The 25057-nt window shown below is 40.0% G+C and overlaps 1 protein-coding gene across 4 annotated transcripts; it reads right to left on the bottom strand.

Annotated features, from left to right (window-relative positions):
- Positions 1-488: 488 nt before the first annotated feature.
- MARF1 (meiosis regulator and mRNA stability factor 1) lies at positions 489-24754 on the bottom strand. 4 transcript variants are annotated; one of them, XM_064390251.1, is made up of 27 exons: positions 24637-24754; positions 23314-23521; positions 21695-21841; positions 20008-20182; positions 18428-18654; positions 17502-17619; positions 16630-16802; positions 15396-15830; positions 14703-14872; positions 14435-14596; positions 14007-14196; positions 13130-13308; positions 12149-12229; positions 11570-11806; positions 10697-10816; positions 10191-10366; positions 9735-9955; positions 8941-9083; positions 7563-7696; positions 6848-7050; positions 6144-6371; positions 5107-5337; positions 4790-5002; positions 4026-4086; positions 3789-3929; positions 3071-3241; positions 489-2932 (listed from the first exon to the last, which is right to left on the bottom strand). In XM_064390251.1, exons 2-27 carry the CDS (start codon positions 23458-23460, stop codon positions 2700-2702), a joined length of 4716 nt encoding a protein of 1571 aa, XP_064246321.1. In that variant the 5' UTR covers positions 23461-23521; positions 24637-24754; the 3' UTR covers positions 489-2699. The 4 variants fall into 4 exon arrangements, with proteins under 4 accessions (XP_064246321.1, XP_064246318.1, XP_064246319.1 ...); XM_064390248.1 differs by having other exon boundaries at positions 21176-21841; XM_064390249.1 differs by having other exon boundaries at positions 21176-21841; positions 23314-23518; positions 24637-24702.
- Positions 24755-25057: the final 303 nt, after the last annotated feature.

A 25057-nucleotide genomic window follows, 5' to 3' on the forward strand; every position in this document is an offset into this window, starting at 1 on the left:
GAAAGAAATTTGCCATGTTTGTAATTCCTGAATAATTACCATCTTCAGGCTAGAAACACCCATTATAACTCAAGTGACTCATTAATTTATTAATGTTCACATGACCTTCTTGGCAAATATTTTAACATCTCAAAGGGAAACACACTGAGGAGGAACACCTGACATCCACCTGCTGGATTTACAGCCCTTCCTCCAATTTTTCTCTTTAGCATGATAAATAGCACAGCTTCTTTTCAAAATAAACCCTACACATGACCCTGCATGGAGAGCAGCAAGAAACACTGACTGCAAACAGCTCAGTTGGAAAAACTGGAAAAAGCCTCAATCTCCACAATTTATGGTGTTTAGTCTTCACTAAACCCCAGCTCTCTGTTCTGTCTCAATAATCAAATTTAACATGACACAGCAAGTTAAATATTCTAGGGCAGGTTGGTTTGGTTTTTGGTTGTTTCTTTTTCCCCCCACAGGTCTTGAAACAAGGACAAGAGTTATGCTTGCTTGAAAATTTTATTGACAACTGTTTGGTCCCAACACACAAAACAGCACTTGAGCCACAAAAGAAAGTGTCCAAACAAAGTAGACAGCTAAGAAAAGAAGTCCTTCTTCTCTCTCCCATTCCAAGGAAAAAAATAGTGCATAAATTGAGGGCTTCAGTGACATTTTTTCTTTTAAACAAACATGAATCTGAAGTAGTACATTTATTTGCTAAATTAAAGAATTTCATGGTTGCAATGCTTTTAAATCTGTAAGTCACATCATTCATTTAACCCTTTGGATAAAAAAATATATTGCAATTCAATTAGCTATTTTGTTACACTATGAACACAACTTCTCAAAAGTATTATTCTATTACTTTCAAACAGCAATTTCAGCAGAATCACACATGAATCCAGATAAGATATGCTGACCTCCATATGTGGTATAACCACCACATCACTTGGATAAACACCATATTTTCCTCTGAAGCAAAAACCTGGTTTTCTTTAGTACTCCAAATGACTTGTAGCTGCATCTCATGAAAATACTATTTCAGGCTGGTCTCTTCTCCAATGCATGCTCTCCTGAAACAAAGATCTCGACTGATCACTGTCAACCTTATCAAAGTTAAGGTGAAAGCAGATTTTCTTGCATTTAACTCACTAAAAACATTCCAAGAAAACTTACTTCTAAATTTCTTCTTCTATAGCAGTATGTCTGTAGAGGTTTACTGTGGACTCAAAATACTGTGCCATAATGCTCAGAAAAACCTCCCAGTGTTTCTTTGCACTTACAATGGCTATAAACTCACTACTGGTAATACTTGCCTAAATATAAAAGATTTTATAACAAAATCTGACTAGTAAAATTCTGTCCATAGCCATTGTTCAGTGGCATTTCCTGCTGCTGGCTGAAAAATTAGAGCCTGTGTTCCATCTCTTGCATATTACAATAGAATCCATCTAAAAAAAATACTCAGTTGGCCAGTGGAAAACTTCTAGTATAGGTTCTTTCAATACTACAAGCATTTATTTGTTGCCTGGCAAATACAACCCATTGTAAATGCCATGGTTACCCAGAATGGGTAGAAAGTCTCACACACTGGACAGTTCTGCTAACTAGAGTTAAGGTCATCCACTGACTCAGCCTCTCTCCCAAAGCTGGCCCTTGCAAAAGCCAACACAAGATGCCACGAAATCAAAAAGCTGCCAACACCAGGAGTAAGTCTTAGAATAAAAACAGACACAGCTAAAAGACAGCACATCAAAGGAGCTTCCCATTTACTGAACATGCTTAAAAATAGAAAACAAGGTTAAGCAGAACAACCTTAGCATTTCCACATGTAGCTAGAACTTTCCTTACAGGTGGAAATAGCATCAGTGCCTTCAATCACCAGCCATTTTAATAAGACCTGCTCCATTATCTGTAATTTATGCATTAAATGCATATTTCAGAATCTTCCTAACTTCACTTCTAGACACAATGAAAATGTGTGTGTCTGTATCTTACACTCATGGCATCAAGACAGTCTTTCCCTTAACCAAACCCATGCCAGATAAACTAAATATGAGGGAAGAGTAAAGCACCAGTGTCCTAGAAAGCTCCTAAATGAAACAAAGCTACAGCAAAAACACATTTAAAACAAGTTTTACACAAGACCCACAGTCTCCTACAGACACCTTTAAACAAGCATTTCCCATGCAGTTACAAGTCATCTGAAAGGGCAGAGAACAAGTTTCCCCTCTGGAGGACAATCAGCTCCCCTCACTCTTGTCATCCCAGGTCAGCGAGTTAAAATTTCGCAACAGGCTTTTGAAAGACAAGTCATGCATTTCATTAATACTGTCTGAAACAATACCAGTAAGCAACAGCCTATAGAATACAATATGCTACATGTATGATTACATCACCAACAAGGCTTAAAGAAAATAAAATCTGTTCCGTGTTTGTTGAATTAATATCTTGCTTTTACTGAACACATTTATGAAAAACTGTAAAATTTAAGAATAATTTAACAAATGACAGATTTTTTTTCAAAATAATAGAAAAAAATCTGCTCTGCTAACAGCTGTGTTCAGTGTAAAAGGAACAAAATTTTCACTGAATACATTAAATACAAATTAATTCCTCCAGGTTTTCCATTAAAATACACATGGGCTAGCAAACAGCTTTACTTTGTGCACAGTCCATAGGTATTTGTCTTTCACACTAAAAAGAAAGAGTTAAAGCTTGGTTACAGGTGCAAGTGAGAAGTTTGCTGCCAATTTGACCTTGTTTTTGTGTTGCTTTTTGGCTGGGCTGTCCGTTGCTTCTTTGTTTACTTGGGTTTCAGAGGACTGACAGGGAGGCACTGAAGCATTCTCTGTGGTGTCAGACACCACAGAACCAGAGATCAGCTTTTCTTGAGCTGTGGTAACAATTGTCTGTTTTTCTTCTTCTGTTAAAATCATTATCTCTAAAATAAATAAGACAACTCAATTTAGTGATGCTCTATATTTTAAAAAAGAGTAATATTTCTCTGCTGATAGGCAACAAAATACTCAAAGAGAATGAATCAGCCTGTTTGAAGCAACAAAGGGAGGCAAACTCCTACCTGGGAGGGGTGCAGGGCGTTCCTCAAACTGAATGAGGTCTGCAGACTCAAGAACCACGGGGTCAGGTCTCAGCTGGGGGGATGGCAGGCAGGAAGGGACTGGCTCACACAGGAGATCAACAGGAGATGTGTTTGTGAGGCAAAGAAGTTCTTGCTCTGTTTGATTAGAAACTACAAAAATAAGGGAACATCTTTCAGAGCATCTGTAAGCTGTGGAGGTGTCACTGCTGTCACAGGTAAATCTAAAGTCTCCAGATGCAAATCTGAGGATTTCAGAACTGTGCTCTATTTGAAATACTAACACCAACCTAACTTAATTAATGCTACTCAATCTCAGATTCATGTGCTGCATCAAGAGCATCTAATTAAATTCTCATCAGAATACAGGAAACACTGCTAGCAGAAGCTGCTGCTGACCCCCCTCTCATTAGCTTCATGTCCATAGACTTAAATTTCCACCAAATTCACCAATACTGCCTTCTTGGGAAGCAGTACCCAAAAGTTCTCTCCTTATATATATATATACATACACATTTATAGACCAGCAGCTCAGAACAAAAGCCTAACAACAAACTCAGAGAAGTTCAACAAGCTTTCAAGCCAAAATGCATATTTACACAAGTTCAGATTTACTAACTCACCTTTCCTCATGCTGCTTCAAATATTCTGCTTATTTCCCCTAAGAAAATAAATTCCATATAAACCAACTTTGCATTACCATTGCTAGGCCCTCCTAGATTTAGTTCCATTGAGGAAGTGGATGCTTGGGTCTCCATAATATGTCCATTATTGTCAGCAAGTTGATTTCCATGATCATCTACATGATCAGCAGGGGGAAAACTAGGTGAGCTAAAACGAGCTACAAAAAGGCAAAATCATTTGGTTAGTTTACTCAAGCTGCCTCTTAAAAATAGAAAAGAAAACTAAGATGCTGCTCAAAATTGAAATGGCTTACTTTTCATATCATTCTTCAGGACTACAATTCTCTTATGGCCATGTCCTTTAATCCAGACCACCTATTAAGAAGGAAAAAGAATTGAACATCAGCACATGCAAAGCTCAAAGCACTTGCTCACTGCCCTTCACCCAGCTTTGCACTGACATGACTCCAACAGTAAACTAAAGCACATTGCTAACTTGTACTACACTACACAAGTAAAAGCTCAAAGTAATTGATACCAAAGGCAAACTATAGTGCCAGAAAGTATACTAAATAAACATGAATGAAACAAAATGTTTAAACATGGAACTGAAAAATTCCTTTTTGTCATACTTAAAGGGAACACTATAGCCACAAACTACATCACAGAATTATCCCAGAGCACTTAGAATATGTATATGACAAGAACATGACACTTCTAACAAGGTCCCAGAATTCACTCCCAAACCCAACAATGCACTCTGATCAAAATGAAGGTTCAGTACTGAACCATTCATCCACACAGACAGAAAATCAATTCTCTCACTCAGAGATGCCAGGGATGTTTACAGCCTTACTAGGAACAGTTCTTAAGCAAAATTTCACCAAGACATGTGTGCTTGTTCATTTTCTTTCCCTGACTTCTCAGAAGTGTATTAAAAATACAACAGGTATAAGGTTCTCTGAAGAAAGTAATTATTCCAGTAAGTCACCCCAACTAACTGAAACTGTGGTTGTGTAGCTACTTTTAATCCATACAGAAATCTCAATGTAACTGTGCAAAACTGAGTTCTTCACACCTGTGGAATTGCTCCCAAGAGCTCTTCTAAATTATTGCATCCATATGCTTTAGGCTGCAGCACTTCTCCTGTGTATTTGCTGTATGCTACTGGGAACTCATGAAGAAAAATTTGCTGATAATGATAGGTGTGAAGTAAGGACCTCACATTCTTTGCAAAAACATACAGATTTGTAAGCTTGACATATTCTTCTGCTGCACCATTGGTAAAAACCTAGCAGGAAAAAAAAAAAAGGAGAAAGAATTAGAGCACACACTTCCATAGCCTCTAGGCACAATGGCTTTTCAAACATACCAGAAAGGCAAGAGCTTACACACCTCAACCAAGTAAGGCAGACTCTTCAGGAGCTCAGTTAAGGTCATAAATCCATATTCACATGGATTAAGTGAAGTACTGTGGACTGTTTCATAATGTTGTTTAAGCTGCTCAACTGAGAGCAAGGATGTTCCATCCCAGGACATCAGCAGGACCAGCAACTGGGCAGTCAGAGTTCGCAGAGATTTTCTATTTATCAGCTGAATTTGCTTGCCAGATTCTGTGTCAACCACCTGGAAAAAATAATTGGGAAAGAAGTTAGGGGCACAGAAGAGACAGAATTAAAAATAACATGTATAGCTGGGGTTTATTTGAGCATAGCTGTATCTGATATTCCCCTAGCAAAAGACACACAAAATCCAGCACCCTATTACATGCAAGTATTTACTTTAAATATACAAAACCTGTACATCTGTGCAGCAGTTTCTGTCCACTGGTAGGTATGACTTTACTCTGTTACAAGCCAGGTGGTCCTGACTGAGCTCCAGCCTAACAGCAGCTGCTAAGTCAACAAGACTGGAGAAACTGAACCAATGTGCCCACATGCATGTAACTGCAACCTCTCTTTTCCACTGGCACAGAAGACCACCAATGTATTTACGTTCAGAGTCAAAGTCTCAAATCACAGCTAAAAAAGAAAAAAGGAACTGAAAGCATTAGAAGACTGAAAACTACTACAATTATCAGAAAACTCTGGAAGTCAGGTAGGAAGAAAAACCAATTTGTACTGTTAAAATAAGTACTAGAATAGAATCTCTCTTATCATTTGTTAAATAAACATGAGTATTCCCAGAGAATGCCACAAGGTTACAAAGGTGCAAAGAGAACATCATAAGAATATAGAATTAGAATTTCTTACAGAATAAGAATATAGAAACTACATTTAAAACCCTTTTGGAATTTCCCCTTCCTGACTTAACGCTGCACTCCAGAAACAACATTTCATTACAGGTGCTGAGCCACGCCCTGCGAGGTGGAAAACTCTTTAGCACAACCCCCCAGAGGTTGCAGAGGGATAAGCCCAGGGCCAAAGGGATACCTTCACGACGTGGCAGAGTTTCTGCATGAGGGCTGGCAGGGAGCTGACGTCGAAGTCGTGCAGGCGCAGGGCGTAGCCGAAGGTGCGGCTGTACTCGGGCAGCAGGTCAGCCAGCAGCAGGGAATTGTCCTTCTGCGCCCGCAGCAGCTTCACCAGCTGGGCAGCCACTGCCTTCACCTGCTCCACCTCTGTCAGCGTCAGGATCTTCTCCTCCCCACACTCCAGCACCTACAGAACACAAGCGACACTTTGCTGAGGTGACTGATGCAGTCTGGATGAACAAAGTGTAAGCTGCAGCTCAAACTCAGAGTCTGCAGGCAGGGATTTCTGTGCACCAGGACTCAGCCACCTCAAAAGCTGTTTGTACAGCAAGCAAAACTGTGTAATGTCTGAAATATAACAAAACAAGCAGTGAAACTTAACTTTTTTAAAGCAAATTGAACACAATTATAATAAAACTTAACTCCAATTTTGAGACACCAAATTTTGTTTGAATTTGTTAATAAACAGCCTCCTGAATGTGCTCAAAACCACAGACCGTTTTACCAAAATAACATTAACATTTTCTTAAATACAGCTGTCTAAACAGTAAAGGTGCAGAGCTTATAACTCTCACTAAAGTTTATGAGAAATAAAACTCCTGCTGAAACAGTTGTATACATTCCAGAAAAATACTTTAGTCCAGCTTATGATTTTGAACTTACAAGTAAGACATCTGGTATGGCTTCAAAGAGTTCAAGTAGTTTGGTAAACCCATAGTAAGCGAGTTTGCACTGGCGCCCAAAGTGGTGGTGGTAACAAGGAATAAATTTATTGAAGGGCATTCGAAAATGGGGCTGGTGCCGCAGCAGATCCACCACCTCCTTGGAAAACTGCTTGGTTCTTTCAATTTCCTCCTGGGTACGCTCTAAAATTAAAAAATAAAGCAAGAGTTACATCTCAACGTGTTTATGAAATGCAACAGAATACAATAAGTAAATACAGTGACTGGTTTTTAGCATCATCATGCATTATGCCAAGTCACTCTTTTCTTCTACCACCAAGACCTTTACTGGGCTTACCTGTTTAAAAGTCAAAAATAGTCAGGTTATCAGGCCTTTAGAAGGATTTTAAATGGCCAAATATGTTGGTGCTTTTCCCTGTATGGAATCAATCCACTGTCTAATCATTCCACAGAAAGCACAGCTACATGCAGAAGTAGTAACATTATTTTATGTTTTCTGCCACCTGTTTTCCTGCTCTATTTTGGGTGTGCAGAGAATTACATTCTTGGTTTGCTATAACTTAGCAACTTAGTTATAAAGGTAGAAACACAAATATAAAAAAATCCAAGTCAGTCCTACACATTTGAGTTACTAAAGCATTAGAACAGTCAAAGAATCTATTTAGAAACAGCACAAGAAACTTTCACAGACATACCTCTTTTAGGAATACAAATCACCATTTCATTGTCTTGCTGTGACAAACAGATGGTTGTATCTGGAATTTCTGATATAATATCAGCCAGTTCACACACTCCATACTCAGTAACATCCCAATCCTTAGAGAAACACCTGAAAGTTTCAAAAAGTGTGTAATAGAAATATTAATGCATGCCATGGAGGCAAAACCCACATTTTTTGGTGAGCTGAGAAAGTAAGCCTCAAATCCTAAAAAAACATAAGGACCATTTCCACACTGGCAATACCATCCTGGGAAACAAAGGGACACTAGAAATCCAGAGAAGTAAGATTTACTGTCATGTGAACAATCAGTGTAACAAAGAGCTGTACATATCAAGCAGTGGTTTTAAGTGCTTTAGGAAATGTGTAATTGTGCTGTTCATACAGCTCCAGCTGGCTACACTTCTACTAGACCCTAATGGCTTAATAGTTACAGCCATAGACTCTTTTAAACAAGAACAGGTCTCAAGAGAAGGCAGAAACTATCTCCTGGAAAACATAATAGTAAAGCTTCCCAATATTGTGCAACACATTAAAATGTATTTTACTATTCCCACTTCTCCAACCAAAACCTCTCAGAAGCAAGAACACTTCGAACATTCTTGTTCAACAAGTGGCCAGTGCTGACTCTGCATTAAGTAGATTTATAAACAGCCAATAATGTATTTTTTGCCAAGAGTGGAAATAGGAAAGTACACTCCCAAGAAGGAACTACTGGCACATGATTTACAACAGCACACATGTAAAGGTAGAGTCACAGGTTCACCCTAAGATGCCATGGTTTGTTTAAAGCATGTAATTATTACTTTCTATCTTCCTACTAAAGAAAGCATCAATCTTGGTTCTTAACAAAAAAACCAAACAAATAAAACCCTACTTTTTAGGATGCTAGCACAGAAGGCTCCAGACAGGTATTACTCCTAATTTTTGCCACTGCTAGAATCAATTAAAGCAGTAAAAGTAACTCCTGGCAGTTAATCTATTCATTTTATATTTCCTTCTGAAGAAAGCCTAAGCTAAGTTTTCCCTTTACTGTTCATGTTAATGTGCCATGACCTACTTGCTTAAATCCAATGCTGCAGTCATGGCTTCAAAGAGAACTGATGAAATACAATAACCCATTTCCCACCCCAATGAACTTAAATGAACCTAAAGTACTAAAGTAAGGAATAAATTATGGCAAAGAGCTTTTAATTTTTGTTTTCATTGGAAGTGTGAACTTCCATATTGCAATGAAAAGGCAATGTAGTCATCACAGGTTTGTTTTGAGATTTTACGTGCTGACTCCTTTTGCTCTAGGTATTAAAATCACCATTAACACACAGGGCCTGCACAGTTTCATTAGGATAACTTACCAGTGATAAGCCTGCAAGAATTCCCTCACAATAACTTGCTTGCTAGCCTGGGACTTGAGCAGCTTCAGTAAATCTTGAGTGAAGCGCTTCACCTGAGCTCTGTGCGTTAGCGTTAACAAGCGCTTGGAGCCCATGCCAAGAATCTGAAAGAAAATCACATTCAGCACCCTCAGTAAAAGGTATTTAAAAGCCAGTATTAGTATAGGTAGGCTAGAAAAAGAATATAGCAGAGATAGCATCTGGAATGGCAGCCTCATGAGGCCACCCACTTTCTGTGCTAAGAGCTATGCCCTTGAGAAATTCAATACCACATCCATGAGTGCTACTGCAACTCCTGCACACTTGTATTGGTTATTTAAAAATCCTAAAACCAACTGCTGTTCAAAGTTGTAAGTGAATGTGACCACAGGGGTTTTGTAATAAGGCTACATGACTTAATTCTCACAGAAATCCCTTCAAGCCACAGGCAACACATCTCAGCCCGATGCATGAGCACTCAGCATTTGCAGTGTTCTTATGCTGCACACAGCACAATTAAAAACTTTTACCCAAGCACCAGACATAGGTTAAAAGCAGCTTCAAACTTTATTCCTGAGGTTTCCCCAGTAGTTGTTTTGAAAGGGTGGGCACGGAAACAGCATCTCAAAAAGGACACACCCACCAAGGTTCATTCAACCAGCTCTTTCAAGGGGCACTAGGTACTGCCCAGCATCTCTTCCACAACAGCAGTCAGGGATTGAGATGGCTGCAGCCACAGCTCCCCAGGTCAGAGTGGCCAGTGCCACACCACTCACCTGCAGCACGTGAGGCACTGCTTCCAGCAGCTCCATTAATCTGGAATAGCCATAGTCAGACACTCGGCATTGCTTTGCAAAGTGGTGGTGGTAGGTTGGGATGAATTTGCTGACAGGGATGACACAGGATGGTTGGCTTTTGAGCAGATCTATCACTTCTCGACTGAACTGAATGAGCTGGGGATTACCTACAGGGCTCTTGGAACGCAGAAGCCAAGGATCTACAAACCAAAAAGTCATATTATTGTACCTTTCACAAGTACTCTTCCACTAAACACTTTACTTATGGATTGAAGCTACAGCATAGGAGAAAAGTATGAACATTCAAGCTGAAAGTTTCTCCTCACAAAAAGTTTAAACAATTATACATGTTTATTTTATTAGCAGAACTTACAAGCTTAACTTTTTAGCATAAAAAAATAGTTAAGAGAAAAAGTTTCAAGCAGAAATATTTACCTGCAGTAGGAGGTGGTGGTTTGTTATGTATCCATTTGATAACTTTAATGCCATTTTGAGCAGTGGCAATGTTAACTCCTGGAACACAGGTAATCAGATGTTCTAAGGGAACACCACCTTGGCCTTCTGGCACCATTTCAAGATCATTGAACTCTGACATGTAACAATCAGGAAAACTATGGAGGGGAAAAAAAAGCTTCCATTATGCACTAAAATATCACTATAATAATTGTCTTAAAAACAGTACTTTGAGACATTTTATGAGTAAGATATTTCAACAACTTACTGACACACTACAGAAATCTTCATAAAACACGTATTTTAAATGAGTGCACTGGTTTTGCTAAACAAGATTTTTAAAAGTGATCACTTCATAGTGTATTCATTTGCTCTAAAGGATACCATTTTATGTAAGAACTGAGTTTATATACAACAGGTAGATCCCCAAAAGTTTTAAGTCTTCAACCTATCAGACCTTACTAAAAAGAGAAATTAAAATACCTTACCTTAGTAAAGGCACAGTACCCTCATGTGTCTGTAGAAGACTGTGAACTTGGGGAGCAAATGTCTTCAGAGACAAAACCACAAAAGGAATTCTATAAGAATCTGGATCAAACTCATGTTCACTGCAAAAGTAAGAGGTTCAGGTTTTTATGCTTACTCTACATACAGCTTTAATATCTGTGCTCACATAGATATGAAACATTATACTATATGCACAGAATATACTGCTACTAGTGACAACAGTACTTGTAGTACACTACAACCAACTTTGATAATTTTCCCTAAAAAGAATATAGCTACAGCAAATTTCCAGAAGTAACATTTAGAAGACCATATTTTTATTACCTATTAACACTTTTAAATTACATTTTAGCAGCACATACCAGGCAATTAACAATAATCACCTAATAACTGCTCTACTAGCACAACTTGGCAGCTGTTGAATTAAACAAAAAAATTAATACATAGCTTCAAGAAACCTGCAACTCCCTATGAATCACTTACTAAATATGGCTGGAGGACAAAATCAGCTACAATTACATAATGAAATTCAGGTAATAGAAGTCTCCAGTATGTATAACCTTCGTACATAACCAGAGGAATGCAGGGAGCCTTCCAGCTTCCATTAAAGAGGTGCTCAATCCTGGCAGCTGTGCTAGAACAAAATAATCTTACCTGGACACACCAACCCATGAGAACTGCCTAGAAAGTGCACTAGCCCAACTATTCCAACTATTTTCTGCCTCACACTTGTAAACATAGGACGAGTGATTAGAGCACATTTTAAGAACACACACCTTGACTTTAATATACTGGCTCACTCTAAATGCTGTTCAAATATTTGAAATATTTATAATATTTTATACACAGCTTACATAAAGTCTTTATTCAGGCAATGCTGCTTACAAACAGGCTCGTGATATTCCAACTCTTCAAATATTATTGGGCTACAGTTTGCAGAGGAGCCATCGTGTGACTGTGAGGATCCCAAGGGGCTCTGCCTGGCCTGGCTGCTGGGCAGGAGGCACACGAGCCTCCCACTTCCCTGGTCACGGATGGCCACGGTGTCCGTGAGCTTGTACAAGTCTGACACAATCAACTTACGGCCAAACCTAGAACAGAGACATTGAAACAAAGGCACCTTATAAAGGCAGGAAAGGCAATGCTGGCATCTGCCTTCTTGTTTAATAAACAGGAACATGCTAGAAACTATTCGATGCAAAATGTTAATTCAACCAATACAGAAGAATTGAACAAAATACCGAAAGTAAAACCCTCTAAAAAAGGGGTTTTTACAGCTTTGCTGTAATCACCTCTAGGTACAAAATATGCTGTGGCACCTAAGAACAAAAATTCATAATTCTCCACACTGCTATTCTAAGTCACTGCAAACAATCATACATGGTCAGATTCTTTTTTTAGAGGCACTGGAGAGGAAACCACTAGGAACTTACTTTTTTTCATAGATTTCTATGAATTTGAACACAGGCAAGCAACAAGCAGGTGCATCCTGCAGAATGGACATTGCTTCTGAGCTGTAAGAGAAGTTTTGCAGCATTAGCACAAAATTAATCTGCTGTTATCTGCCGTTTATCAGACTCCAGCCTAAATTAGCAAGATATGTACAGATGCAGTTTATGAACTATACATAAAACAGGACAAAGTGTGTTCCCTTCCATTCCAGCACTATAAAAGTTGTCATTTTAGATCAGGGAGCACAAGTAGTAACATTTCTGCTAATTCATCAGGTCATGTCTCTGAAGGAGTTGCAGCTTTCATAGGTGGTGCTACAATCTGAGCACCTATAAAATGCAACAAAGCTGCAGCATTAGAAGTTCCCAGCCTGGTCATTACATTACAAACTTTGAATAGGCAAGAATTAAATAAAGCTGTAAATTATACAATGGCAAGTAGTACATAACTGTAGAATAGTTTCATTCTGTGAATAAATGACACCTTCTTTCCTAATGCTTTCTTTCAATCAGAAAAAAATTAAATACTTGTATTCTTAGTAGCATCAGCACTCTTAATTTGTATCATGTTCCAGGTAGCAAATGAAATGCTGTTGGTGTTTCCAACTGTGTACCCACCCTCAAAAACTAAATTCATACACACTTTCTTGGAAGAAAGAAGAAATAAAGATGCCCAGAGTAATCTTAAGTCAGCTGCACAAATTAAGTTAATTATGTAAGAATAGTAGCACAGCTATTAAACCCTCTTAAATAGGGATCTAGAGTCTTCAGATAGAACTTAAAATACAAGCAGTGCAGAAATGCTAAACTAAAAACCAGCCTAGTTGTATTTAACACGTTCATCAGGTCACACAACAGATTTTACTTCACTTCCCTATTATCCTTTTAATCAGTATTTTAAATAATCTCTCAGCTACTAATACATGCTAGGACAATTAAGAAGATGCCAAAGTGCTTAATTACCTAAGTAGAGAGAGTGATTTACTAGCAGCTCCTGTTGCTAATGAGACCTGGATCCTCTTACTGCCAATTTTGTATCTGTGCAGGCTGTTGACAGCACTGATGGCTTCTTGCAGATTCTCCATCTGAACCATAGCCTTCAGCTGGTAGTCTGTGTGGGGGCTGAGCTCCACACTTTTTACCTGAGAGGAAGAAAACACCTCATACATTTACACCAAAACATTAACCCAAGGCAAGTCACCACCAGAGCAGAGTCTTGCTTTGGCCAAGAGCCAACAACAAAAGGGAAGGGAGTGTGATGAACCACAGCCATCAGGGCAATGCAAACAAGAGCCAGGCACAGTGACCCTGGACTAAGGCAAGCTCATGGTATTTCATTAACATAAGCATCATCTTTCAATGTGAAGATTATGTCAGAAAAATGTCATGCACAGATCTGCCAGAAATAGGACCACTAACCTCACCTTCCATAATTGCTTTTTACCAATTCACACTTCTCCTGCTTTTGATCACTTCTGATTCAAAACAGTTCTTACTGTGATTTTTAAGCTGACATTAGGAATTCAGCTCTACAGCTTAAAAAGGTTATCCTGTTAAAGCTTAAGTCTCATCCCTACATACTAATGAGCCACTTAGTAAGAATTTTATATAACAAACTTCAGAATACCAGACCTATGAAGGCCACACACAAATTAAAAACCTAGTACAAGTGGTTATCTGGTCTTTTTAAAGAAAAAAAACAAACCCACAATCTATCCTTTTAACAAGGTTTAAAAGTCCTGCTCCAAAACCTTCTGCTTACCTGAACCTAAAACCACACTTGTAAATATATAAACAGGAACTATATAAACAGATTTAATACAAGAATTTGAGCCTTTACCTTGCCATGTCTTGAGAAGATTTCCTGTAAATTTTGCTGCAATTCTTTTCTGGACAATCTGTAATCTATGTTGCTGATCTGAATGTCTGCACCATTTGCAAAGGGATCAGGGCAGTCTGTACCACTGGTATGATTCACTACATTGAATGTGAGTGGAGATGATCTATTTGAAAGGTTGGGAGACATACTCCTGGGTAAAACAGAAATATTTATGAGCTGAAGGAACTGCACAATTCTGACATACACATCTCAAAATCAGGTAACAGACACAGGTCAAGTGCATAAATACAGTACTTAAAAGGGATTTTCCCAGTACACATGAGCAGGCAAAACAAATTCCAGCACAAGCAAGGGAGGTGTGAATAATCAATGTATATACTGATGAAGTCTCACTTCCCCTCCCAAGACAGACAGACAGACACACTTACCGAGATGACCAGCAACTCTGAGACATGAGTAAAGGACTGAGCTGTCTTGAGGCCGTCAACTTACTGAAAGCAGAGGGATAGCTGACCTGAAATACAGTTTCATCTTTATCTTTTTTATCTACAGGGGAATTGGTAATGCTCCTGGAAGCAGAGGTCTCTTTTCTATTTACAAATATATATAAGAAAAAGAAAAAAAACATCATGTTGCAGAATTTACATTAAAAAACACGTAACTAACATCTACATCTTTTTTTATTCTTAAACATACTTCTGACTATTTTTGGAGGATGATTCTCCTGCTCCCATTTTTTTGGTTGCCAGAGACACGGAAACTGCTGCATTAGAGTTACTCTGAGGAGAGGGAATTTGTTCTCTTAAACGTTCTTGCTGGTTTTCAGTATTTCTACTGACATTCTTTGATTCGAGGCGGCACAGCTCCTATGTGAAAAGGATAAAAAGGGTCAGCATAAAAGCACCAGACATCCCTTGCCAGAGGCCTTCTTTCTGATGGAAGGCTAGATGACTGACCATTTTTTCTTTAACAGTGTTTTCACTGGTATTTCATAACAAGGAACCTTTGATTTTCTATGGCAGAAGACAGCAGAGTGCTAATTAGTTGAAATGTTTTGCTACACTATAGGTCTAACCCTACCTCTCCTTAAAACAAGGAAAATGGATCACTCTAGATGTTACCCATCACCTGTGCAAAAGTCAAAAGTAGCTAGAATTTGAGAGCAAGTACCAGTACTATTTTCAAACTGACAAATGTGGCAGGGAGGGGGGACAACAACCACCCTCACATTAACTGCCTGCTTCCCAAGCAGATGAACACAGCTCTCATTAACGTCCCCACACATTACAGTTATTCATTTATTAGGACTGACAAGTTAAAGCAATAACAGAAGCAATCCTCAGAACACAAGGAAAAGCAAGAATAGGGAACAAGGCAGAACAACAATACCTGTAAACTTTTGACATTTGTGGGTTTGATGACAGATCCATGAATCTGGAATCCCCTCCCAGCAGAGCCTTTGGTACCAGCAGACTGATCATTTGAGTCTTTGTTGAGGAGGCACAGCTTCGTGTTCTTGTTAATTTTTTTGGGAGACTTGACCTTGTCGGTTCCCACAAAGCTGGAGCTTTTTGTTTCATTGAGTTCTTTGTTTTTGGGAGTGAAAGACACTACAATCCTGTTACCAAAAACGTCTTCATTTTCCATTCGCTTCCGCGCGCGTTCCGCGCTCTCCTGGTTTAAGAAGCGGAGAATTGCACTGCTTCCAGAAATGCTCAGCACCTTCCCTCCACAGTTGTCTGACAAACGCCGCAGGCGATTGCTGACACTTTTGCTGTCTCTGTTTGTTGGCAGATTATAGACATATAACAGTGTATGACAAGCCTGTTAAAAGGGAGGAAGATTTTAATTTGATTATACCAGAACACCCTCTGGTTCAAAACCAAAACTAACACTGATTCTGGTGACCTTGCCCTCCCTCCCACCACCCCCATCCCATCACCAAGTCATTCCTTCTGCAGCACTCAATTTGTCTGAAAAACTCTCATACCAGGGTAGATCCTCAAACTTCCATCTCCAATATAATTTAAAGTCAAAATAGATTAGTGTCCCTGATCAATATCTGATGAATTCTCCAGATTAGAAAGCACCATTGTTAACTATCCAATAACCTATATATTCTACACATCCATGTGAAAGCATAGGTCAGGAAGTTATTTCAAGAAAGAAGAACTCATGAGTGCTGTACAAAGACACCACAACGTATCCAAAAGGAATCACCAAGGAAGACAAAAAACCAAGAAAAACACAATCACTCAAAACTTTAGAATGCATAACTAAGATGTGAATGCACAACTAAATTCATACCCAAACTTTCTGCAAGGGAAAGAAAGCATGTAAGATACATATCTAGTAAAATATTTATTGGTAAGAATGTGCCATTACTATTCCACTTTTTAGTTAACTACTTTCACATTTAGTATTTCACTCTTCCTGCCTGAAAGCAGAAAGCAAGCATTCACATGGGAGTAACTGAAATACAGACAGTGGCCAGATACACAGGAGACATTCCCCATCATAACTAACACACACATAATTTAAGCCTGCTCTCCTCCTAAATTAAAACAAAAACTGCAATTTGACACTTGGAAATGTCTGCTGTATCAAGAATTAAAATCTTTACCGGCATTTTCAGTGGTAACCTTGGTGGCAGGTCTGAAATAAATTCTTCAAAACAAATAAGTTCATGGGCATGATGTAAGAGAGCTTCTGAAGCTTGGTTTTTATGTACCAAAATGATTCGGAAACCGTGGCGATGTCTCAGGTCACTCAGTTCCAAAGCAAAGTTCACATCCGCTGGAGGGGGAAAATGAAATAGGCAAGGAAACACTTGAAAAATCTAAAACATATGATTGAAAGAAAAAAACCCACAAATCTCACTCAACAGGTTCTATTTCTCCTTGGAAATTTCCCATGAAAAAGCACCAACAGCTACAAGGTTTCTCAGCCATTATTTAAGTCAGCAGTTCACATTCAGTCTCCAGACAAGGGCTTCCTTTTAACAGCAGCTTGGAGCAATTCATCAGCAGGGCACTGGGCTGGTACTGGGTATTTCTAGAGCAAACATTTGTTTAGCCTTAGGGAGAAACCCAAGGCCAACACACAGCAATTCAATAGCTGAGTGGACTGCAGATTTCACTGTATAATATGGAATATGCTGCTACAATAATTGAAAACATACATTTTGCTCAGACCATACACACAACTCCATGAGTTTTAATTTATGACCTTCCTGCTGAAGCTAACTTTAGACAGTAGTCACACACATACCCAGTGACCCTCCAAAAGGCATCAAATCATAACAGTGACTGAACTGAGCCAAGATCTCATCTTACTGTCCCTGCTTTTCCTTTGCTGCCACTGACATTAAGAATTCTTCAACAGTTCAGTTAAAGCTGAAACACTACCCTTGGAAATCAATAGTGCCATATGTAAAAATACTGTGGAAGAGAGGAACTGAAGCCAGCACTGTAGCTGAGTACCACAAACACTTACTTGACACAAGAACCACAGTGGCAGGTGCAGTGTGTGTATCAGCAAATCTCCTCAGACTCTGTCTCAGTTTGTCATCAGCAGCATTCTTGGCTGTAGCATTGATGTGTGCAACAGTCACCTGTGAAAATACATAAATACACTCTGAAAAGCTTCAATGCGAGTTGTGCTTACTTCAATGGAATTAAAAAACATTGAAATACAAGCTCTTGCATGCACTTTTAATTTAGATAAACTAATGCACATATGCACAGAACAGAATACACAGGGATCAAAAACTGTTCTGTGAACACTAAACCTCCACCCTAGTTGTGCAGCAGTGTCTTTGGGGTGACTTCTGCTGTTCTGCATTAAGGACCACAACCCAAACACCTGAAAAACATTCCAAAAAACTGCCAACCTATTAACATATCTGTAATTTAGAGGACAGACATTTCTGACATAGAAACCAGCACAAAAAGTTATTAAAAATAGCAAGAAACAGAAGGTGTTGATGGAAAATGTGTTAAAGGAACTCCAAACAATAGCACTAATCTACAGGTGTCCTTACTAATCAACACATATTCATCAACAAAGTAAAAAAGTTAATTTCACAGAATCATAGCTTTTAGGTTAATAATTTGATCACAGATTTGAAGAATAACAAAAACTCCACTACCACATTTTACTGGATGAGATAAACACACTCTTGTAAAAACTAAAACTGAAGCTAAACCAGTTACCTACAGATAACAGAATGCAGATTCACTTTTAAAAACTATCACAGCAGCAAAAATAAAAGAAATCAGTATTAGAGACCCCATCCACAAACTAAAGATGCACTAAACCTACAGAAGCAAACAAAGCTTTAATGAATGTGAATCAATCTTGGCACACTCAAAGTACACAAACTGTCAAGCAAGAACACCAAGCTGGTGCTGGTTGGATACCTGGCAGTTGTTTAGCTCCTGAATAACTTCTTTATTTTCTTTACTGATGTCACACACACAGATGAATTCTGCCTCTCTGTGACCTTTAAAAAACTTCTCCCGAATCCTCTGCACAACTGCTACAGCTGAACGGCCAGAGGGAACTGAGCAGTTTTCAATATCCCAGAAGACTCCAATGGGGGGCAGGTTTTCCAGAACTTGGCCTGTTACTGCAACTTCTGGGGACCCTGTGCAGGTGTAAGAACAGAGCTCATTTTTACCTCCAAATACTGAAAACATTAAACCTAGCATAGTGTGATCTTTGCACATGGGAAGCCTTATGAACAACATTCCCAGGAATGCAAGTTCAGTTTTACTTTAAGGATCCAACAAACAATCAGTCTTAAACAAAAACTTAGTCATTGTCAGATTAGGATAAAGATGCAAGGCAACTCTGACTTTACTTTTAAGCTCTCAAACAATCAAGTAATGTATTTTAAAAAATACCCAATGCCACAAGAAAACTGTCTGAAGTTGTGTAACTTGGTGCTGTATCAGTAACAGAAGCAAAACATGGAAGCTGTTCAAATTTACATTGTGGATTAGATAAGGAATGTAAACAAAACTGGATGAGATGACCAGTACCATGATGGTGATTAGAGAAAAATCAAGGCAATACAGAACTACCAAAGTATCCTACAGCTCAGGAGAGGGAGCTATAGAATTTTTGCACTGCGGGCTAAGCTGGTGTTTCAGCACCCTGAAAATATATTTACGTTTGAACTAACATTATATAACCACTCCATCTCCACAAAACAACTTGAAAATAAACATGAGGAACAACACAGAATCCTCACAGTTCAAAAACAAGCTATAAATTAATGTTACCTGAGAATTTAAAATAAGTCACACCTGACAATCATATTTGTTTGTGTGTATGTTGGTTGGCTACCCATAAGATTTGCTGGAATAGCATTTGGTAAAAGATATCTGACTGGTGTGTCTCACCTTAAAATGGATGCAGTTTTAAAATAACAGTAAAACTATCAATTTCTTAATATTCTGTGACTTTAAAGTTTATAACTTTTATACTAGATATGATTTTGTAGTTGAAGCAGTACTAACATTGCAGAAAGACCAAGCAATTATTTCACACAGTATTTTCCTCTTAAGAACACTTGAGAATTATAAATGTTACACCTTTACTGCATATGGAGTGACAATAGACACTATACTATGAAAATGCTTTTCAAATATGGCTGAAGATAATTTCTTTATACATCACCAGAACAAAACAGCTTCCAAGCCAGCAGAATTCAACTGCAGAATTCAACTTTTTCAACTTCTTAGAACAGTAAAAATAATAACAGTAAAATCAAAACTCTATGTAAACAATACAGTAAATTGACTAAGTAGTCAAAACATGTAAAACAAAGTAATGAATTTTCAAAACAGAGACAAGATATTTTTGTACTGTTTAGTCTTCTATGACTTTACAGAAGTTTCCAGATAACAGCACAATTTAAGAGAACTCTTGCTGTGCAACAGTATCTAAAAGGAGAACATCCACTAAATGGAAGTTTTAAACAAATGTGGTTTACCATATTTCTGTGGTGATTTGCCAAGGCTGCTTGCCAGTATCAAACTCTTCTCATTTCCTGCTCCTTTGGTTCCACAGCCATTACAGATTGGGATAGGAACAGGTGCAGTCTGTGCACTTGGAGGAGGAATATTTGGCCAGATTTTAGCAGGATCAACTAGGCTGTTTCTGGTTGGCTGTTGGGACAATTTTTCAGAATACATGTTCATTCAGTATACAATATTAACACATGCTATTCCATGCCACAAACACTCAGTTTCCCTTCTGCAACAAATGCCAGTTCAGATGTGCTTTACAAAGCTAATTAACAACAGCATGATGGCATGAAGGAAGCTTTTATCCCAGCATATTCAGCTTTAGATTTACAAATGCAAGGAAACATTCTACTAAAGTCAACAGATCAAGACATGCCACCTTTAAGGAGTACTAATATGTATCCTTTAAAAAAACCAACAAAAACCAGACCTAGTATACAAAACCTGCACATGGAGAGTAGAATCCAAATATATTGAATTGACCATTTAATTCATTAAAATGAGCTAAATATAACTCACTTTTATGTCAGAAACTTAAACTCAGAAGTTTAAGTAACAGATATTGCAAAGCTGAATATTATTATTTCACCAGAAATTCCTAGTAGTATTCAAATACAGTTCCAACAAGCTCTGAATTTTACTAAACTGGTACTAAAGTATAAATTACAAATTTGGGAAGACTGAACTAAGAGCTATCAAACGAAACCAAGACTAGAATATCCTTGTAGCAGAAGATGTATCACCTGCCTTACAAATGGCTCTTTATTGATCAGCCTCCCAAGGGTACATCCTAACTGCTGTTAGTCTTTTCTCAGAGTCCCTACCATGGAACAGTTTAATTGGAGCTGTAAAGAAGAGATCACTAGATTTGAAGGAAGTTAAAACTCCACTCAAGTACATTACAGATCCCCTGTAGGATGAACATTGTCATAGCTCTTTTGTCTTCCCATTGCATTGAATATTAGTTCAGGAAAGAGCTCAGCTTCAAAAAGGCTGTCTGCACACTTGGACCGCGCATCACCAGCTGGGAGGATGCAAGCTGCACCCACAGGAGCTGCTGTTTTGCTCAAGCTACACAATCTGGACACGAACCACGCAGCACAGTAGGGAAGGAGAAAGGCAGGGTGTACAAACCTTGCTCAAGCAGTCAGTGCAGTAGTGAGAGCCCTTCAGACACACGGGGGGCACCACGTTTAGGTGCAGAGGGTTGGCGCACACGCGTGGCAGCTCCGGCTGTGCAACGTGCTCGTCCAAGTGCCCCGCAGCCCCAGTGCTGAACTCGGGACAGGGGAAATAGCCAGAGGATGGGCAGCCAGGCAGGGCTGGGAACTGATGCAGCTTGTGCACGTTACCATGGCAGGGCTGGAAATGGAGTTTTCCACAACAGGCCAGATGCTGACAGGAAGATACACTGTTTTCTACACACACACCAGAGAACTCACTGGAAATTCCTGCCAAATTGCTTCTAGCTGGAGGGTTCTTCAGTGAAGAGGCAGACTGATAAGCAAATCCTGACCCTACTTGACAAGTTATCGTCCCAGTGCTTTTTGAGTCTAATATTGTGCCAGGGTGAATCAGGTTCCCACCTCCACCACCACCACAATGCATTTGTGGAGTGCAAGAAGAGTCAGAGCCATGAGCACAGCAGCTTACTTTGGGGCCAGGGGAAAGCTGTAGTTGCTGTTGCTGAAGAGGATGAACATCGGGGAGCGGCACTGCTGGAAACAATTTAGAGCCAGCGTGAGGAGATGAAGCATCCTTCAATTCTACAGCAGCTTTCTTGTTCTCCATGTAATCTTTCTGGAAAATGAAAGCTCAGTTACATTCAGGTACATGAATAAAACAATCTTTTTATAGAGTAAGAAGCACATATTTTTAGACTATTATTATTTTAGATTTAAAGTGCTATCTTTATGACTATTATTACCTTACTGACTGAACATGTAAAATATTAAAGAGAACCATGCCAGCTACATGTGCCAGCCCTAGGTATACTGCTATCAGTGGACTTTGGAAGCAACAAACCCAGAGACCTATAAACAACATGGAGTCCACAAAACAGAATCAGAAAAGCAGAAAACTGTTAGGCCAAGGCTGTTCTCTAAACTGTTAGTTGAGAGAACCGCTTCACAACTTGCAGATCCATAAGTCATCATATTTTAGTTCAAATAAAGATTTAAAAATTTATTAAAATTGTGAAAATAATACATTAAAACAATATTTCTTAAAAAATTAGAAATTACATCAGGCAGGTAATTTAGCAGAGGGCAAAGAAGGCTACAGTCTCACAACAAATAAGTGTTTTTTGTCTACTCTGATTAAGGATATCAAGATGTACAGACAAAGGCAGAGACAAAAAGAGGACATTTTTTAAAATGCCAGCAGTGAAAACCAAGAAGGTTAAAAGAAGCACAGAATAGTCAAGGTCAGTAGAGGTAACCTGGACAGAACATTGCTACAAAACTTCTGAACAGCTTTTATTTTTCAAATTGAATTTAATGCATTTCCTACTACACATAAATGAATAATTAATTACTCATTCCTTTCTACTTGATGCTACATCTCAAGAAGATAAACTCTGCCAAAAATCTGTCTGGAACTGATTTATATATTAAATTCCAGATTTTATGGCAGCTTCCATCCTAACCCTCAAATATGAAAACAGCAACATGCTCACCCATTTCCTTTATGTTTTTGCTTAGTCAAATTAAATGTGTGTGAAAAGTGTTATTTAACAGTTGGAGCTCACTTGCTCAAGCACCTAATTGTGTTGTACTACTCCTTCTAATCCACAGCCCTTTGCATCTTAAATGAATAAAACATTAAAGGAACATTTAAAGAAATGGAAACAAGGGAAAAGTAAGGCCTTGTGAAGAACAGTATCCACAATTGCTGTAGCTATCACTACAATAAAATAATAATTCAGAGAACTAAATTTGCCTCCAACTAAGGAGATAAATAAATAAAAATAAACTCCACTCTTCAGCCATAATTGGCAGAGCTCCCCAGAAGCTCCTCACACACCTTTTGGGCAGCCAGCTGCACTACCCCAAACAGCTGTGGAGTGCAAAGCCTGACAGGCAAAGCAGCTTGCCCCTTCTCCTCACTGGTGTGAGAGCTGTGAACACAGCCAAAAAACAAATCCCCAGGCAGGTTTTGTACTCACCCTGGCAGCTGCTGCCTCCTCCCCTCCCCTCCCCACCCCCTCAGTCAGTAACACCCCGGAGTCAGGCACCGGGAGCCCAAGCACCCCCAGGGCAGGCAGGAATTACCGTTTTTGCACTACAAGGCAGAGCCTTCTCAGCAGCAGAAAAGCAATTAGAAAGTTTCCAGAGCCATGGCTTAGCATCATTCTCTTGTCTCTGAAGCCATCCCAAGGATCTATTGCAGAGGTTCTCCGTCCTGTTTCCTTCCATCATACAGCCAAACAAAAAGGTTCAACATCCTTTCATCCCCCCTTCCTTTCATTCTTCCCACCTGCTAAGAGGAAAAAGCAAAAAGCACACTTCAAATAACCTTCAAAGCAAGACAGAGAAATACCAGGGTGGTCTTAAGAATTCCACTACTGCTCTGCCAGTGAACTTGCATTAATTATGTTAAATTTAATTATGTGGCCAAGGCCTTAACTACCCTTTTTAACACAGGAATGCTCCTCATGACCCACAGCACAGAAGAACCAGTCTGAGGAGAAACACCTTGAAGTCCAAGGCATTAGCTGGAGTCACAAGCTGCTGACACAAAACAGTACCCTCGAACTTTCAGTGCACCCTCCCAGAAAGCAGATCCAGGGGGCAAGAACAGCTCAATTGTGAATACCCAACAGGTGCAACTGAACCCAGCTGAAACAACTGAGCTGCGTTTTCATTGTTTTTCCACTGGCTAAGAAAACCTATACACAACACACCTGCATTAAGCACAGGGCTTCACATTATTAAAATGACTTACAGGCACTTCTGCTAACACTCAAGCTGCCCCACTGCACATCAATTTAGCTTCACTGAACCACCGAGCAACCTAAAGCTCAGTACCAGGAAAGCAAAGAAGCCTTCTTACCCTCCAACTCCGTGCTGCATTCATTAGCCTACACTGCTCCGGGTCCTTCTGCATTTAATGTTGAACACAACAACCACAGAACACTTTACACGGCACTACATTTACCTCTGCATGGTTTTTAACCTCGAAAGAAGTTTTGCTTTTTCTTTTAAGCAGAAATACTTATTCTCGCGAATTCTAGCTATCCAAAATTTATGCTGCCTGCAATACCAAGTTCGTCAAGTTTTACAACTCCGGAGCGCGTTACTTTTGCAGCGGTTTATTCGGAATTAACACGATAACTGAAAACAGCAAGCGTGACATTATCCACACACGGCCGCGCTTTGCCCTCTGTGTCCCGAGGCTCCCGGGGCGCTTCCAGCCCGGCCCTCCGCACCGAGCCGCCGCACCGAGCCCGCAGCGCCGCCGGGCTCCGGCCGCCCCGGGCCGAGGCGGCCGCAGCTCCGGCCGCGGGACGGGCCGTGCCGCGCGGGGCCGGCCCTCGGCCGCCGCGGCAGCCCCGCGCTGCCGGGGGCCCGGCCGTGCCCCCGCGGCCGCCTCACCTGCGCCGGCCCCGCCGCCCCGCGCCCGCCGCCGCCGCGGCCCCTCCGGCCTTTGTTGTCCTCCCTCCTCCCGCTCCGCTCCTTCTGCCGCCAGGCGCCCCGCGCGCCGCAAAGCAGCGCGCTGCCGCAAAGCCGGCCGTCGTAACGCAGCCCGCCCGCCTCCTTTAAAGCGGCGGCCGTGAGGCGGGCCCGGAGCGTGCCGGGGGAAAAACACGCACAAACGCGGGTAAAACACACAGAAACCCCGGTAAAACACACAGAGCCCCGGGTAAAACACGCACAAACTGTGGTAGAACACGCACAGACTCCGCCGTGACCCAGCACCGAAGCCGTGAGGGGAAGGTGTGACGGTGTCAGCGGGGAGGGCTCAGGGCAGGGACCGGGCTCTGCTCCCTGGGCCCAGCCATGGCACAGGAGGATG

This window comes from Passer domesticus, chromosome 15, assembly GCF_036417665.1.
Source record: "Passer domesticus isolate bPasDom1 chromosome 15, bPasDom1.hap1, whole genome shotgun sequence".
NCBI lineage: Eukaryota > Metazoa > Chordata > Aves > Passeriformes > Passeridae > Passer > Passer domesticus.

Bases quoted from the DNA above. Each gene is read 5' to 3' on its own strand.
- MARF1 (XM_064390248.1), bottom strand. From the start codon at position 23,460: ATGATGGAAGGAAACAGGACGGAGAACCTCTGCAATAGATCCTTGGGA. The intron at 18,655-20,007 runs GTAAACCACATT...ACACCTGCACAG, and splicing joins CAAATCACCACAGAAATATG to GGTCCCCAGAAGTTGCAGTA. The intron at 13,309-14,006 runs GTAAAGGCTCAA...TCTTCCTCTCAG, and splicing joins TCTTCTCAAGACATGGCAAG to GTAAAAAGTGTGGAGCTCAG.